General features: G+C 40.8%; 1 protein-coding gene across 1 annotated transcript in view; it reads left to right on the forward strand.

Moving 5' to 3' along the window:
- dachs (unconventional myosin-IXb-like dachs) overlaps positions 1 to 18947 on the forward strand; it is a 302449-nt gene that overhangs the window by 256592 nt on the left and 26910 nt on the right. The window contains exons 7-12 of the mRNA XM_080282541.1: positions 772 to 862; positions 1946 to 2099; positions 5787 to 5897; positions 6159 to 6280; positions 15028 to 15196; positions 15442 to 15615. Coding sequence (XP_080138667.1) covers positions 772 to 862; positions 1946 to 2099; positions 5787 to 5897; positions 6159 to 6280; positions 15028 to 15196; positions 15442 to 15615 — 821 coding nt within the window. The remainder of the gene's footprint in view (positions 1 to 771; positions 863 to 1945; positions 2100 to 5786; positions 5898 to 6158; positions 6281 to 15027; positions 15197 to 15441; positions 15616 to 18947) is intronic.

Here is an 18947-nt window from a genome sequence, read left to right on the forward strand (position 1 = left end):
AGCATGTGTATGACAGTGAGTTAAAGAGTATAATTGTGGTGCAGATAGAGCACAGTGCTAAGAATTCTGAAATTTGTAAAATGTTTAAGATTCCTGAGTCAACAGTGAGAAGCATGAGGAAGAAGTGTAACAAGTTATTTGTAAAATGTTTAAGATTCCTGAGTCAACAGTGAGAAGCATGAGGAAGAAGTGTGACAAGTTAGCCTCACCACCTGCCTCGGAAATTATGCCCCCATCCCTTCCATTAAGCACCTCACTCTAGCCTCCCAAGTGAGTTTCCTTGACTATTATGTACTTTGTACTAATACTAGTTTCATTTCAGATGTGATCAGTAAATTTTACATTGCATATACGGGAATTGGCATGGGAATCAAAACCAATTAGCCTATTTCCCATAGGTTCAATGCCCCAAGTTTAGCAGTTTCACAGTTCGCGGTACCTGTCACGGAACCAGTTAGGCGCGAAAACTGAGGATTTACTGTACTCTAATGGAAAATAACTATGGCTAGAATTACTGTGGGTTGAAGAAACTTGTGTAGAAAAGTTTTAACTAAAGATCAAATGTTTTAAAGTTCATATTCACACTTTATGGATAATATAAGAAACAGACTTATACTTTAGTACTGTATCAGAGTGTGATGATGCAGTACAAATACCTGTATAATGAAACTTAGTACTGCATAATGTTGGATGTGAGAGTACCATTAAAGAAAAAAAATTAAAGATAAAATTAACTCATTTCATTAATAGTAAATTGTTTCCAATCTCCAGCCAAACTACACTTGGAAGGGCATAGCGTGAGAACACTGAGGTACCTGAGTGAAGGGGATGTGAGACAGGATGAGGCTGAGGATGCACGCAGGTGAGATTTGATTCTTTTAGTACATATAGTATATACAGTAGAACCTCTCTCATTCGGACTATGTGGGGGGAAGGGTTGTCCGAATTAGCAGATTGTCCGGACTATCAGGGTAATCTCCAGTTCATACCAAACTCTATCTACATATGGTATGTTTGTTAATTATTAACATATGTGGCATATGTCAACCCTACGTAACTGCAAAAGATGAAAGGATACCGGTACTAAAATAACAAAACTAATCATGTAAGATAGTTTTGTATTGCATAATTTACAGGTAAGGCCTTGACAAGAAACTAGCCTACATTTTAAATTGTAGTAAGTGACTAAGGCCCGTGTAGGCAAAAAAATAAATTAATTAATTAACTGTAATATTTGGAATAAAAATAAAACTTATGTAGGCAAAATATACATTGTCATCTTTGGCATATTGATAACACCCATATGGGCAAGAAGCTAATGTTTGATGTACAAGTAAAGCACATTTAAGTACAAAAAATAACCTACAGTAATCACTAAACACTGCAGAATATTCTGACCCATTTTTGTGTAAGCAAACTCCTCCTTTTAACACCTTTATTCATTACAGAAGCTACACTTGCATTAAGGGGCATGGTAAGGAGGATTAACTATTGAAATACAGCGTAAAAATATAAATGTTTGGTTAACTAGTTGATGGAACGAATGCTAGAATGTGTTTAAACAGGTGCCCATGTAGCGACCTAGCGTGCTCCGAGACTAAACGAATGACGATCTCTTTCCGCGCCGATACTGAAAATGACTTTAGAATTACTTTCAACATATTTTTGGAGCTTATTATTTTTAAATTTTGTCCGGATTAACAGAAGTCCGGATTAAAGGGGTCCGGACCAAAGAGGTTCTACTGTACTGTACTGTGCTTAGTACAGTACTCTGTACATATGCTCACATAAACAAGGCTGTTTAGATCCCACACTGCAAGCCATTATTTCTCATTCTTATTTTTTGTGTGCATCAGCATTTGTAGTGCTTTGTACACGACAGCTAATATTGAACCTTCCTATTTAACAAAAGCCCACTTTTTTTTTTTTTCTTCTCCTTGGTCAGGTTTGAAGCGTGGAAAGCATGCCTGGGTGTCCTGGGTATCCCTTTCTCGGATGTGGTGCGGGTATTGGCAGCTGTCCTACTATTAGGAAATGTTACCTTCATTGAGGGCCAAGGCCTCGAGGTTGACATTCAGGGTGGCAGTCATGAGCTCAAGGTAGGGGACAGTGCAGTAGCTATCAAAGGAAGAACAAGCAGTCTTGTGATAAGTCAAGGACGTCTTCCATTCTACAACATTGCAGTTTTTTCTATAAAATTAGTATTGTAATCTGGGGAAACTGTCAGATCAAATTTATGGGTTGTATTGGAATTTTAATAGGTAATTTTTCAGTGTTGTTCTCATTTGTAGGTGTGACTTTTCATAAACAGCACTTCTGAACTGTATGGAATCACAATACATTTCATATCACCAGCCCTTCTCCTCTCACGGGTTCCCTTCAGCATATCTTTTTATGCCTCACTGATGTATTTCCCTATTTTGGTTATTGTTCTTCAGAACTCTTTCCTTGCATTCCTTCCCTATTATGGTGGGAATGCAGAACCCATGTAGCTACACACTCTAACCCCATTTCTCTCCAGATCTTTAATTCAAGAGTCAACTGGTACTCCCAGTCCTTCATATAAGCAGCTGGTCATCTCTGGAACTTTCTTTAGTTTGTCTTTCCCATTGCTAATGATCTCCAGTCATTTAAATGCAATGTATCCTTCCATTCTGAAATTGTGAATCTTAAATTTGGCTTTCTTTTTTGTTAAGTTTTCTTTATGAAAGAACAAGTTTTTCAGGGTCAGAGCCTTAGGATCATTGTTCTCTGCATAAAATATTACAGTGGATTTATAAGCAAATAAGAACCTCAGAAAAGGAAATCAATAAAGGGGACTTACAGTAATGGTATGAATTCTGAGGCAGCCAAGGACTGGGTCTCTTATAATCAAGGGCATGGTACCAGTATATGACGGTGATAAATAATATGGTAGACACCCAGTAGCAGTGACTGAGTCAGCTGAGGATAGAGGGTGAAAGATTAATGAGCACTGAGGGTATGCTTAGGAGAAGCTAAGGATTCAACCAAACTGCTAACTGGTCCTGATGTAGGTTGTAAAGAATAGTATAAGATGCAGTTAATGCAGGAGTATAGTATAATAAAGTGGAAATAATAACCTGAGGTAGGCTGCAGTAGTTTGGAGGCAGATCATGTAGTCAAGGATCGAACTCCTAGAAAATTGGTTCAGGGGCAGCTATAAATGAGTTATGGATGATAGGGGGTTTGTTATTTTTGAAGAAAACTGAGATTAAGGTTAGAGACTGGCAGTGGTGAATATAAACCATCACTATGAATGGGCTTTTATCTATTGTTCTATCTATTGCCATATACCTTAATCCTTTAAAGGGTGGCCACAAACAAATCACCTCCACATCATTCTGCCCTCTGCCATTTGGCTACCTTCTTTTCAACTTACTCACTCACATGCTTCTCTCAAATACTGTAACTCATTTCCACTGCCCTCACTCTTGACTTGTATCCTTTCAGCAGGGTCCAGGCTTCACTTCCATGCATTAGAATGAGGATCACAGTACTGTCATGCAGCAACTTTATTTACTTCCATGGGCACTTTCATATTCCTTATAACTGCCTTCAGTGAATGAACAACTTTCTACCATAATGCCCTCTTTCAAGCACTTCATCCTCTAAATTTCCATCCTTACTGATCATAGTACCTATTTACTTGAATGCACTCACAGTCTCATTTTCCTCACTATCTAGCCCCACTCTGTATGCTGTGACATAATTTCTCTTAGAAGCAGAATAAATTTTCTGCTGATAGGAAGAATAAGAGTACAGGTATACCGCGCTATATGATCCCCCTTTATGAGATACCCTGCATCAGTGATGTCGAAAATCAACACTCTTCCCCATCTAACGATGGCCAGTCCCCAGTTATGCGATGGGTTTCGCCTTTTTGAACCGTTTTTTATTATATTTTAGACTTAATTTTGTGTTTAGATTGATTTATAAACTGTTTTTAGACTTAGATGAATGTGTTTTTGTCATAGGTGGAGTGAACAATGTCATTTGGGGTACAGTTTACTAAGTTTGATTTTTTTTTCCAGACTTATTTTTGATGATTTTCAGATTTTGCTTTTGGGCTTGGGTGAGTTATAAACTACTTTAAGGCTTAGTTTAACTTGTTTTAAAGCAATTTAGGGGATTAGGTGAGCTAGAAACTTGTTTTTGGACTAATTTGGGTGAGTTTTGGACTTTGTTGTGGGAGAGGGAATCCCAAGGTTCCCAAACGCATTGTTATACTTTCAGTGTTATAATGTCCCCGTTTAACGATACCCTGGCTCATCGATGGATTTTCCCAAATGCATCTCATCATTATAGAGGGGACAACTGATACTCCGGCTCAATGATGGGTTTCCCAAATGCATCTCATCGTTATAACGGGGACAACTCATACAAAGATTTCATCACAGGGAGAGGGGGGACAGTGGAGTTGTTCTTAATCCTGTTAACCGTGGAAAGTTTCCTGTAAGCTTATTAAAATTGTTTGACAGTATTAAGAGCAAGATAAAAAAAATGTAGTCATACATAAGGGGTCATAACAGGTGAGAGTTGCTGTATAGTAAGTATGAGCTCTTGAGGTGGCTATTCATAGGCAGCTTAAATAATGTCATTTCATTTCGTTTTTGAAGGCTCCAACATGCATGCATGCATAAGCCTTGGTCACCTGATGGCAGCTTTCCATGCTGCTCAATCTCTGGCAGCTTCCCTATTCAGTCCCTAATCCCTGAGGTCGCACTCAATGACCTCATCTCAGGACTTTTTCGGTCCACCTCTCACAACCCTACCCCTAACATTAACACTTCTCACTTTTTGCACCCAATTATCATCCCCTGTCCTTTCCACATGCCCAAACCACTTCAATCTACCTCTCCTCATCACAGCACTAATACACTCCAGTCCCATCCTACCTCTCTACATTTCCACCATAAACCTAGGCCCCCCTGACCTCACACTCAGGGACGCACTGCATATCCACCTAATTATTGCCATTTCTCTATGTTTGAGCCTGTGAATATCCTTTTCCTTTATTGCCAGGTCTCACTACCATACATCATTACACTTCTAACACATGCTGCAAACAAAGATCCCTTAGCATGGAGGGAGAGCCCTCTCAATGTCAGGAGAGGCAACAGCTCCCTAAACTTCTTCCAATCACCCCTCACTCTAGCCACAGAGCTAGCTCCAGCTCCACCTCCAGCACATAACATGTCTCCCAAATAACAAAACTCTTCCACACACTCAAGAGACCCGCCAGCAAGTTCAATCCTTTCACTCCTGGCAATCTCCACATGCTCTCCCCGGCACACCACACACACGAAATCAGTGTTATCTCACAGTCTACCTCTAATACCACTACATCTCGTATGCACCCACTTCTCACAAACACTGCACAAGATGGAATTACTTCCCACACCAAAGTAACAAATCACACATGGCTACTGTCTCTCTTCTTTGACAGTACTGCCACCAGCCCTTGATACCATCACATTTGTTTTCTTAAAAAATGTGAAGAAGGTATAGTTGTTTAAATAACACTAAGAAGCAGGTAAGGATAGATTCAGTCTAGTGAAACAGGTTATGTAAGTAGTGATAAAATGGTGTAATGGGAGATGGTTTGTATCAAAACTGTTTATAACATTACCAGTAAATGAAGGTGTTCTAAGTCTAGAATTTCAGTACTACTCTCATTTAGCCAAGGATCTCAAACATTTCTTTTGGCTAGACTCAAGTCATTATATGTTCATCATTTATCCGTAAATTACTAAATGCCTTTGCAGAGTGTGGCTGCATTGTTGGGTGTTTCATCTGCTGCTCTGTATCGTGGTCTTACTACACGTACACACAATGTTCGTGGCCAACTAGTGAAGTCCATGTGTGATGCCAACATGGTATGTGGTGAATAGATTTTCATAAAACAGTTCTAAATTCACTACTGTGGTCAGGAATTCTGTTTTATATGTGGATATGTCTAGATTCATCATACAATACATTGCACTGTAATTCATATGTGCAGTACAAACACCATATTTTAGTGCAGTCAATTTAGTATTTATTTAATTACAAATTACAATGTACTGTACAGCTTTGTATCACAGGACTTGTATATATTGTGTACTGATACAACCTAACCTCCTCTTTTGCTTGGTCAGTCAAATATGACCCGAGATGCTCTGGCCAAGGCTCTGTATTGCCGTACTGTTGCCACCATTGTCCGCCGTGCCAACTCACTCAAGCGCCTCGGTTCTACCTCAGGGACTCTTTCATCCGACAGGTGAGACCTCCAGCAGTATATCCAAGTAATGTATAAATTTTTGCTTATATTTTTAGTGGAAAGCACTATACAGTTGTGTGATATGTTAACAAGATGTATCATAATATAGTACTGTACAGCATAGTACAGTGTGTGGCACTATTACCATTCTGTATTATGCAGAACGTAGAACATACACATGGGGGCACTGTGCATCCTAGGTGGAGATAAGCAGCCTTTGCTTGGAGCCAGACTTTTCATATTTCCCTGCATCTGGCCACAGAAAAAGACCATGGTCCTACACTGTTGAGGCACTATCTACCACAAGAGGGTGCCAGTTACCTACACAGTGCATGTACCGTATTGTGTCGGTCCTAGCCCCATAGAAAGTTACTTACCTGTGGTTGACAGTTTTGTTCGGCCAGACAGACTGGGGTTAAGCAACAATAACCGTGTAGTATGAGAGCTTGGTATTTTATTTTGTTCGGCCAGACAGACTGGGGTTAAGCAACAATAACCGTGTAGTATGAGAGCTTGGTATTTTACTGGATAATCTTTATCATGCTTACTTGTCCATACTTACAGTTACCTGTACTTTTAATTTAAAATCCTCTTGCTTAATGCTTTTAGTTTCAAACTTTCTGGTATAAAATAAGACCCATTTTTGTCACTTAAAGTCATTCATGAGTCACTGTTTAAAGTTCTGTGTAGGTATACAAGCGTGGGCAATTGTATGTGCATCTGCGCCGACAGAGGACCGAGTGGCAAGAGTGAAAGATGAGTTTTGGGCGAGTAGAAGCATGTATGGACAAATTTGAGAGGAGTGAGAGAGTGCTTTTGATCAGAGACATGAATGGCAAAGTTGGGAGTGTATGAGTGGATGGAGTGGTTGGTCAGTGGGGTGTGCCAGCTGAAGTACATGGGAATGATAGTGCTTTGGTGGACATCTGTGCTGGTAAGGGGTTGGCAATAGCTAACACCTACTTTCAACATAAGATGATCCACAGGTATACATGGAGAGTAATGAGGATGATGGATGATGAACTTGTTGAACAAAAGACAATGATAGACTACGTGTGTGTGGATGAGCGAATGAGAAGACAAGTGTTGTATACAAGAGTGTGGAGAGGGTGGGGGAATGGAGTCTCGGACCATCACTTAGTGATGGCCAAGGTAAAGCTGCAAAGAAAGTGGTTGAAGAGACGAAGAGGAAGACAGGAAGAAACAGCTCCTGTGAGAAGAGTGGAGAAGTTTCAAGATAGTGAGAAAATGGCAGAGTTAAGAGCATAGTGGAAGAAAGATTGGGAAGGTATGAGTTAGACCAGATGGAAGGGGTGGAAGACGTATGTAAGATATTCACGGAAGAGATATGCGCAGCGTGTGAGGTGGTTTGTGGAGTGAGGAGGAGATGCAAGGGTGTGCAAGGGACAGCATGGTGGAATGATGAGGTGAAACAAGCTGTGGAACAAAAGAAGGCATATAGTGAATGGCTAGTGAGTAGAGGTGGGGGAGAAGATGAGAGAGAGAAGAGAGAGGTATATGTGAGCAGAAGGAAGGTGAACAGACTGGTGAAGGAGAGTAAGAAGAAAGTGGATGAAGAATTTGGGAGGAATCTGAGTGTGAAATGGAGGGAGAGTAAGACATTGTTTTGGAAGGAGGTAAAGAAAGTAAGGCAGTGTGAAAGGGGATATAGTAGGGGAAGTGAAAGATAGGAATAATAGATTGTTGGTGGAGAAGGGAGAGAAATTGAGGAGATGGAAGGAGCACTTTGAGGATTTGTTGAATGTAGAGGGTGAGAGCAGTGCGAGTATAAGTGGTTGGGGAATGGCTAGGAGAAGAGATGAGTGAAAGGAGGAAGAGATCAGTAGGGCAGAAGTAGTGGAAGCAATGAAGAAGATCAAGATGGGAAAGGCCCCAGGAATTGATGGAGTGTGTGGTGAAATGCTGAGGTATGGGGGTGAGATTGTTGTGGAGTGGATATGGAAGTTGAGTAGATTGGCTTGGGAAGAGGGAAGGGTTCCAGAGGACTGGAAATCAGGTATAATTGTTCCTTTATACAAAGGAAAAGGGGAGAGAGAAGTATGTGGTAACACACACATCCACTTTATATTACATTATCTTAAACCAGCTATCCTCTCTCCAAAAAACACCGATCTTGTTATTACATATCATACACATTCCACAACACATCCATGCCCTCCCCCCCATAAAAAGAACCATGGCTGCTGCTGTACTGGGAATCAGTGCGGTGGTTTCTCGGGTGACCACCACCAGCAGGGCTGGGTCGTCTGCACAGGGCCCTCCCGGTCATCATCAAGCAACTGTGCCACCTCCAATGTTGCGGCGCCCTGAATCTGCTCATCAGTGCAGTGAAATTTTCGTTTGCAATATTAGGGGACTTCACTCCAACATCAACTCTGTTCAAAATTTCCTCCAGTTTGAATCCCCTGATCTGCTATTTTTGACAGAGACACAAGTAAGCTCCACCTCTGATTTAGCTAGATTTAATTTTCCTGGTTATATTTTGATTCAGAATTTCAGACTCAAAGGAGGCATATGTTGCCTTGCTAAATCAGAAATTGCCCTGGAAGAGATTACTAAATTTAATTGTTTGCATTTTGATTACTCCGTATACAAATTAAATTCTTTTGGTAAAATAAGTATTTCTGTTGTGTTTATCATTCCCCTAATGCCCGTCCAGAGCCGAGTTTATTTGACTCTCTGTCTTCACAACTAAGTGTCCTCAACATTAATACTGCATCCGAAATTACTATTCTGGGTGATTTTAATGTCCATAATGTCAAATGGCTTGCTTATTCAACCAGAACTTATGACTCTGGTCTTGAATGTGAGCTATTTGCAGACTCATTTAATCTCACCAAGTTAGTCAGTCAACCCACCCACGTACCAGACAACCCCGATCAAAATCCCCACCTATTGGATTTGTTTCTAACAACCAATTCAGATAATTATAATGTCAAAGTGAAGTCCCCCCTCAGATCCTCTGATCACTGTCTGATTCAAGCCACCAGTTTAACACCTACCACACCCTCCTGCTCTGAACCTGTCATGATGATTAATGGCACTACGACAGAGCAGACTGGGAGGGACTTCAAATTTTCTCATGGATGTTCCTTGGACCTCCTTTTTCTCCCAAGATGCAAATTCCACATTGGGCCACATACAGGATTTCATTAAAGTCGGCATGGAAACATTCATTCCCCATCATACAGGAAAAGATGTAATTCTCCTAAATGGTTTGACCACAATTGTGCCAGAGTAACAGAACATAAAACAATAGCCTATAACACTTATACAAGGACCAAAACCAAAGAAGCCTTTAACTATTATAAAAATATCAGAAACCATGCCAAAACTATTATCAATGTTTCTAAATCAAACTTTCTACACAGACAAGCCAACAAACTACTAAACAATCCAGATGATAACAAAATATTCTGGTCAACCCTTAATTCATTCAAAACTAACTTCACTACCACCTCTTCCATTCCACCGTTACAGTCCCTGAATGGAAATCTTGTAAGTGACACATGTGGAAAAGCCAACCTTCTTGTTGACATTTTTTCAACAAACTCAACTCTAAATACAGAAAATCACAATATTCCTGTACTTGATTTTGATTCCCCTCAAATACCTCCTTTCATGAGTCACACCAGATATGTACAAGCTGTATTACAAAATCTCTCAACAGACAAAGCCACTGGTCCAGATGAAATTCCTTCAATAGTACTTAAAAATTACTCCTCAGTGTTGGCTCCTGTATTAGCTAATTTTTTCCACTTATGCATCCATACCTCAATTTTTCCAGCCTCTTGGAAAGAAGCAAATATCCATCCTGTTCCTAAAAAGGGGGCAACCTCTGATCCATCAAACTGTAGACCAATTGCAATAACTTCTGTTCTTGGTGAATTTTTTTGTAACACTGATTAACAAACACATAGTCAAGCATCTAGAAATCAATAAATTAATCAATGATCGGCAGTATGGATTTAGACAAGAACGTTCAACTGTAGATATTCTTTGTCTTCTTACCCATCAGCTTAACAAAACAATAGACCAGCATGGTGAAACACACACAGTAGCACTTAATATTTCAAAAGCATTTGACAGAGTATGGCACCAGGCCTTATTGTCTAAAATGTCACACTATGGCCTTGCATTACTGGTTCCTCTAATTTCTTTTTATCTTCATAATAGAAAAATACGGGTCATGGTAGATGGAATTTTTTCTCAGTTTCATTCCATAAATGCTGGCCTGCCTCAGGAATCAGTTTTGGCGCCAACCCTCTTTCTCATTCATATTAATGACCTCCTATCTGTCACTCACAACCCAATACACTCTTATGCTGATGGCTCGACCCTTCACAGTTCTTTCACACTTAGTACCTCCTTTACACAATTTGATATTATAAATTCTCAAATAAACACAGCAATTTCTCTGAACCAGGACCTTTCTAAAATTAATCAATGGGGACAAAAAAATCTGGTGTCATTTAATGCTCAGAAAACTAAATACATTAATTTTTCCAACAGAAAGAATCCCTCAGACTTTCGCATAATTTTAAATGATGTCAATATTCCCATATCCACTGTTACTCTAAACCCCAACCTAAGCTGAACATCTTGTGTTAAATCCCTTGCTAAAAATGCTTAAAAAAAACTGGGACTTATGTACAGAGTTCTTGAGTTCTTCACTGACAAGCAGATAGCCACAATATACAAAAGTCATATGCGTTCTCAGATTGAATACTGTTCACTACTGTGGAGTGGATGTGGAGCCGTTGCATTGAGGCAGTTGGACAAAATTCAGAATAAAGCCATTAGATTAATCAATAATCCTGCCATAACGCAGGATCTTCCTTCATTATCAGTATGTAGAGATGTTGCTTCTTTAGCATTATTTTATCGATATTTTAACCGTAAGTGCTCTAACGAACTGGTTTCAATTGTGCCTCCCCTTCACATTTTCTCCCGAAATACTTGGGCAGCTCGGAGTGCCCATGAGCTCACACTTTCTCCCCCACTATGCAGAACCTCTGCTTATGAAAATTCATTTATCCCCAGAGCTACTACTCACTGGAATTCGCTTCCTGGGAGTTGCTTCCCACATGCATTTAATCCTCTCGAATTTAAATCCAGTTGTTATAAGTATTTTATGAATGGAGGATGCCTTTAGGCACATGGACTTTTTTTTTTTTCTTTGTTTTTCCTTCCTCCATTCATTATAAAAAAAAAAGGGGGGGGGGTATTTGCCTTCTTAGTGTGACTGGAAACATATATGGCAGAATGCTCATTGATAGGGTTAGGCATATGACAGAGGAGCTAGTTGGAGAAGAACAAGGGGGATTTAGGAAGGGAAAAGGGTGTGTAGATCAGATATTTGTTTTAAGATGTTTAGTGGAGAAGTATCCAGAGAAGGGAAAGAAAATGTATGCTGCCTTCATGGACATGGAGAAAGCTTATGACAGAGTAGATAGGCAAGGTATGTGGAAGGTATTAAGAATATATGGTGTGGAGGGGAAATTGTTGAGTGCTGTGAAGAGTATGTACGAAGGAGCTAGGGCTACGGTGAGTGTGGATGGTGAGCTGAGTGAGTTCTTTGATCTTAATGTGGGACTGAAACAGGGTTGTGTGATGTCTCCATGGCTGTTTAATATATACATGGATGGGGTTGTAAAGGAGGTGCGAGGTAGGGCAGTGGATGTGGGGGTGGCTCTAATGAATGAGGGTGAGATTTGGAAGATTCCGGTCTTGCTGTTTGCTGATGATACAGTATTGTTGAGTGAAGATGAATGGGAGTTGCAAGGTTTGGTGAATGAATTTGGGACAGTGTGTAGGAAGAGGAATCTGAAAGTTAATGTAAGCAAGAGTAAAGTTATGGTGTTTGAGAGGAATGAAGTCACAGAATGTACAGTGAGGTTGGATGGTGAGGATATGGAGAATGTGAATGCATTCAAGTACTTAGGCAGTGTGATGAGTAAGGATGGAACGTTGGAGGATGAAGTGCGTGAAAGAGTACAGCAGGGAAGGAATGTTGTTGGTTCACTGAAAGCAGTGATGAGAAATAGGGAGGTGAGTATGGAAGTTAAGAAGTCACTGCATGATAGTATTGGGATCCCTACCCTGACATATGGAAGCGAGGCATGGACCTTGCAGGAGGGGAACAAGTCAAGAGTGAGAGCAGTGGAAATGAGTTACTTGAGAGCAGCATGTGGAGTGACATGGAGGGACAGGTTGATGAATGAAGAAGTGAAGGAATGTTGTGGGGTGGATGTTGATGTGGTTGAGATGATTAGGAAAAATACACTGAGGTGGTTTGGACATGTGGAAAAAATGGAGAATGAAAGACTGACTAAGAGGGTGTATGTAGGTGAGGTGGAGAAAGGGAGAGGGAGGGGTAGACCGAGGATGAAGTGGAGGGATGGAGTTGAGAAGTATATGAGGGAGGGGGGAGTGAGTTGGGGGGAGGGTAGTCATATGGTGGGTGACAGCGACTTGAGGCGTTTTGTCTACGGCCACTCTTTGCGGGATTAGGGCGTCGGGCTATAGATAGATAGAAATGAATACAGTACTTTAAAATCTTTATTGCCTCTGTCCTCTCAGTCATAACCAGATGGACCCAGCATATGAGGATATAATAACAGAAGAGTTGACAAGTTTTGGGAATGGTGATACTGTAATTTGTACTTGTTAATTTGCCTTATCTAACTGTGCCTTGAAATGCTCAAAGGCAAAAGGTTATACCCACATACTGTATGGAAAAGCTGATCATGCAGATGATGCATCAGTTTGGTCTAACCTGAACCCTCTGAATAACTTTTATATCTTTCATATAAACAGCTTTTTCGTATGTTGGTATAATTCTTTTGTTTACTACGTAAGTACTGCTCTAGAGTTTCTAATGTTCCTTAGCATACTGAAGTCAAAAGAACAGTGGAAATGAGTTATTTGATAGGAGCATGTGGGGTTATCTGGGGAGACAGACAGACAAATGAGGAAGTATCATTGTGGTGTTGACGTGGATGTGATGGAAAGTGTTTAGAGAAATGCTTTGGGATAGTTTAAAGAGGGAAATCAAGGATGAGATGGAGGAGTGGAGTGAAGAGATATAAGAGAGGAGAGCGTGAGGTGGAGGAAGGGCAGCCAAAGGGCAGTGGACAGGGCAGTGTGGGGCAGTTTGTTTGTGGCCACCCCGTATGAGATTAAGGCATATTGCAGTAAAACTGTAGATTGTAAGACAGGTTTCCAATGGTAAAACACCCTTTGTTCTAGAAGTAGATGAAGGTTAGGTTTTGGGTGGAAAAGGATTATCAAATATAAATGTAGATGGACTGTAGGAGTGCCTCTCAAAAATGTTGTCAGTGTTTGGACTGATGAATCAAAAACAGTACAGGGTACCATATACCAAATGTTGTATAAAGTATCTCTTGCTTAAAAGGGATAGGAAACTGGGGACAACCAAAACACCCCTCATGATATTAATTTTACAATACTATGTTACTGGAGATGATATAGTAGTATATAAGGAATAGTATAGTACTGTGTGGAGTACATATGTTAGAATCAGAAAATAGAAATATAGAAAATAGGCTGTAGAAAGGGTCACAGTACCTGAGCATGATTAAATATGCAGCTGGGGACTTACTCATTGTTTGTAGTGAGACATATCTTAACCATTCCACTGGGACATTTTACCCTACTTACCTAACAAATATGACAGGGGTAGAGGTGTCTGCAGCAGTGATGGTATTCGAACATACGCTTCCTAGGGCAGTGTGGTAACATATTATATCATGGCAGCACCCAAACCTCCACCTTGCTAGTGAAGTCAAAAGAGTACCATACCTGAGGATGGTTATATACAGTACAGTTATATGACAAGGATCATTCATCCACCTCCCATGTAACTCTTTGTTGCCTCATCATGAATATCAGTTGGTGACAGTAACATAGTCTGCAAAAAATATATATATATATATATATATATATATATATATATATATATATATATATATATATATATATATAATGAAAACTGAACACTTGTAAAGAGAGAGAGATCACTGGAGGGGTGATGGTCAGGTGGACAAAGCAGTTAATGGACTAAGGAGTTGTGGGATTAAATCCATGGTGATACAAGGAACAGTATGGAAAAATTTAATTTGCCAACATACTCTGTGTTGCCCTTGCATGATGGCCGTTCAGCACATCTAAAAGGTTTTGGTAAATGAAGGGTGTACGGCATAGACAAGACTAATGTTTTGTGGTTGGGCAAGGTGAGACAGGTGTACTCTGTGAAAATGGATAATGTATGGGGCTGGAATTGATGGTGGGAATAAATTTCTCCCTAAGAGTTGAATAAGGGAACGTAGAAGTTTTGGGTGTGTGGAGGGGATAGGCAAGACAAGCAGGGATGGTGGTGGGTGATGGGGTTGTGTGGCAGTACTGCATCCTGTAAAAATGGACATTGAAAGTTTATTAGCACTGGTGTAGCAATGGCTACAAAACTTTCTCCAAGCAGTTGAGAAGAAAGAAAGTAATCTCATGTTCCTCATATGCCTTGCATTTCATGATACAGGAAAAAAAAAAGAAACTTTTGTGATGTGCAGGTAAGCCACAACATGAAATGTGTATTTTATTGTTTTCCTTAACACCCTTTTTCCTTTCATCTTACATCAACCGTATTAATATCATGAACATTGAAATATATGTTATCAGTAAGTTACTCAATGTTTTTTTCATTGCAGCAATGAGAGTGTGCACCATCAGGCAGAGGTGGCTTCTCAACATGCCTCCACAGTAGGCACAGCAGGTTCCAAGGCCTCTAAATCAATGAGTGTCTTGAACAATGCTGTGAAGCATGCAACAGATGGCTTCATTGGTATCCTAGATATGTTTGGGTTTGAAGACCCCAAAGTAAGTTAGAAGTATGACCTCACATAAAAGTAAAGTATGTTAAGGGATGTGGGGATATTGAAGAGTAGTCCACAACCATCTTTAATATTACAGAGAATCCAGTTACCTGTGAGTCATCTGAACACAAAGTCAGTTCCAGTTACAATTTGGCTTATTTAGTGTATTCATGAAAGCTTCAGAATAAGGTACAGCAAGAACTTTGCAGTCAGTTCTGTGTTCTGAAATGTCTTATTTTGTCTTTTCAGCCATCGCATCTAGAGCACCTGTGTATTAATCTGTGTGCAGAAACAATGCAGCACTTTTATAATACACACATCTTCAAGTCTTCCATTGAATCCTGCCGAGAGGAAGGTATCACTTGTGAGGTGGAAGTAGACTATGTGGACAATGTACCATGCATCGACCTCATATCATCATTGGTAAGTATAGCACTAGCATAATAAAGAGAATATCTTAATCGTTTTCCTTATGGCAGTGTAATTAGGGTTCATGAGTAGCATATAAAATGTTAAAAAAAAAAGTAAAACAAAAATAGAGTACTGCAGTTAGATCAGATGATAATTGTGGTATCCATATTGGTAGCTACAGCTAAGTGGAATCTGAAAGGTTGCAGGGACAAATTAACAGAGAAGAAAATAGAATAATAGGCGTGGGATATAGGATATGAGAAGAGGATTGGAGGATTGAAGAAAGCCAGTGATAGCTCCTTTGTATATACAGTAGAGACAGGTGGTCAAGAAGAATGTATGAGTCATCAAGAGATCAGTATGATGAGCATACGAGGGTTAGTATCCATAGAAATGGTAAAAACCATTATGACGGTAAGGTGGAGGAGGAACAGGGTGAGTGCACGAAGAACAGGGGGTTGTAGGATGGAGTCCCATTGGCCTGTATAAGGAGATGTAATATACAAATCCACCAAAATCACTACATTCAGTATTCAGTGTTGCACATGAAGCCAGTATCTGTTGCAGTGCTGTGTGGGAGTGCCAATTAGCTCACCATATGGTGTCTACCTCCTCCATATCCCAGTGGGGGGGGAGGGTATGGTTTTTGTTCCCCTGTCTGTGATGTACCTTAATTTTTCATTATTATAGATATTCCCCATGTCATTAAATTACTTAAGATCATGTTGATATGGGTAAGGATGGTGGATTTCAGTGGTAAGACACTATACAAGTGAGTTTAAAAGCTGTGGCACTGGTTATAATGTAGTGACGTAATCTACTTCCTACCCTGCAAACGAGTCATGGTCTGTACATTATGATTTAGGATTATACTGCATGGTACATTGCACTCACACTTAGCAGTGTTTATAATTACTAATCTAATCCATCCATCCATTATGCAATCCTATGTCGGCTCACAAGGAGCCTAGTAACCCGGAATTAGGCAAGTTGGTCCTGACATTTAAGATGAGAGTGACCAGCCTCACTCATCCTTGAGTGGCATTACATGTGCAATAAACCCCAACCACCCTTTGGATATAAACCTGCACCTGTAGGAGGAGGCCGTAGCACGGGCCGAACAGGGTAGTACTCCTGAGGGGAAAGGGAATGCTGGTGATAGGGAGAGCTGGAGCTCCTGTTTCACTAGCTATCCAACCATCCCCCTTTGCTGACCTTTTCAGTGTGACAGTAACATGGAGAGTAGACCAGCATACTCTCCCAAACAGTTCCTCTAACTATCAATGCACTACACCACATGCACTTTACATTTCACACAACGTATCCCACTACGTTACAGGGGTTGGCGCCAGCAAGGGCATGCGGCCAGAAAACTTTGCCTCTGCTACCTAGTGGCGGACTTCTGGGGGGAGGCGTGGCGTGGGTTCCGCCAGCATAGATCGTGGGTCCAGGGTTAGATGGGGCTCAGGTCTGTGCTAGAGGGTACAGGGCATTGCGGTTCCCAGGCTGCCGCTTCCACCCAATAGAGAGGGGCCCGAACCTGGGAGATGAATCAGATGATAGATAGATTTTGGGATGATTTAATACGTGTAGTAGGTGGTATGCGGGATGATGAGATAGTGATTTTGGGAGGGGACTTAAATGGTCATGTAGGTGAAGCAGCACAAGGTTATGAAGGAGTGCATGGGGGATGTGCGTATGGTCTAAGGAATGCAGAAGGGGAAAGGATACTCGAGTTTGGGGAGGCAACGGATATGATTGTGTGCAACACATATTTTAGGAAAAGAGACAGTAGGTTAATTATGTATGAGTCTGGGGGAAATAGCTGTCAGATAGATTATTTTCTGGTTAGGAGGGCCGATAGGAGGTTAGTGAGGGATGTTAAAGTTATAGGAAGTGAGGAGTGTGTGCAGCAGCACAAACTGATGATTTGTGATATGGTGCTTAAAGAACAAGTGATGAAAAAGAGGACTTATGTACCTAGGAGGAAAATATGGAAGCTGAAAAACCAAGTAGTAAGGGATGCCTTCTATAGCGAGTTGAGGAGAGTGGTGGCTGAACAGGGAGCTGTAGACAGAGGCGTTAATGAACAGTACAGAGCCCTCAAGAACAATTTCTTGAGAGTTACTGATGTAACATGCGGCTGGACAAGAGGACCACCAAGACATAAAGTAACTTGGTGGTGGGATGAGGGTGTAGAAGCTGCAATTAAGGAGAAAAGAAGGCTTTTCCAGGAATGGAAGAAGGGTGGTAGCAAAGAGGAATATTTGGCTGCCAAACGTAGGGCTAGAAGAGAGGTATACAGGGCAAAGTCTGAGTCACAGAGACAATTACTTGATAACCTAAATCATGGGGAAAGGAAAAATATATTTAGGGTGGCAGGTCAGGTGAAGAGGGATAATTGGGATATCATAGGTGAGTAGTGTGTGAAGAATGATGAAGGAAGTGTAGTGGTGAACAGTGAGGATATTAAAGATGCATGGAGAGAGCATTATAACCGGTTGTTGAATGAGGAGTTTGACTGGAACAGGGAAGGTTTGAAGCCAGCAGATCCAGTGTCTGGCCCTTGGCTTTTGATTGATACTGCTACTGTGAGTGAGGCAATAGGCAGGATGAGGGTGGGGAAGGCAGCAGGTGTGTCTGGGTTGACTGCCGAAATGTTGAAGGCCTCAGGCGATATAGGGGTGAGTTTAGTCACTGACCTGATAAATAGGATTATTTATGACTGTGTTGTCCCAGATGATTGGCTGAAGAGTGTAATTGTAAATGTGTATAAAGGGAAGGGTGATGACCTGGAAATAGGAAATTATACAGGTATAAAGCTTTTAGATCAGATAATGAAGGTAATGGAGAGAGTTTTAGAAGGTATGATTAGAGAAAGAGTGAATATTGATGAGATGCAGTTCGGGTTCATGCCAGGCAGGGGGACCACTGATGCCATATTCATTGTTCGACAGCTTCAGGAAAAATATATTGGTAGGAGAAGGGATCTTTATTTTGTTTTTGTTGATTTGGAAAAGGCCTTTGACAGAGTCCCTAGAGAGGTGGTGAAGTGGGCAATGAGAAAGCTTGGCTTGGAGGAGTGGCTGGTTAGGGTGGTTATGGCCATGTATGTGGGTGCTCACACCCAGGTGAGAGTGAATGGAGATTTGAGTGATGAGTTTTCCGTGAATGTTGGTGTGCATCAGGGGTCAGTCTTGATTCCCATGTTGTTTATCATGGTACTTGAAGCCCTTTCACGTGACTTTAGAAACGGACTCCTGTGGGAGTTGTTGTATGCTGATGATTTGGTGTTGATTGCAGAGAATAAAAGGGAGGCGGAGGAAAGGTTTAGGAAGTGGAGA

The sequence above is a fragment of the Coenobita brevimanus genome, chromosome 93 (genome assembly GCF_032717465.1).
Source record: "Coenobita brevimanus isolate Jiangsu-jjx chromosome 93, ASM3271746v2, whole genome shotgun sequence".
Classification (NCBI taxonomy): Eukaryota; Metazoa; Arthropoda; class Malacostraca; order Decapoda; family Coenobitidae; genus Coenobita; species Coenobita brevimanus.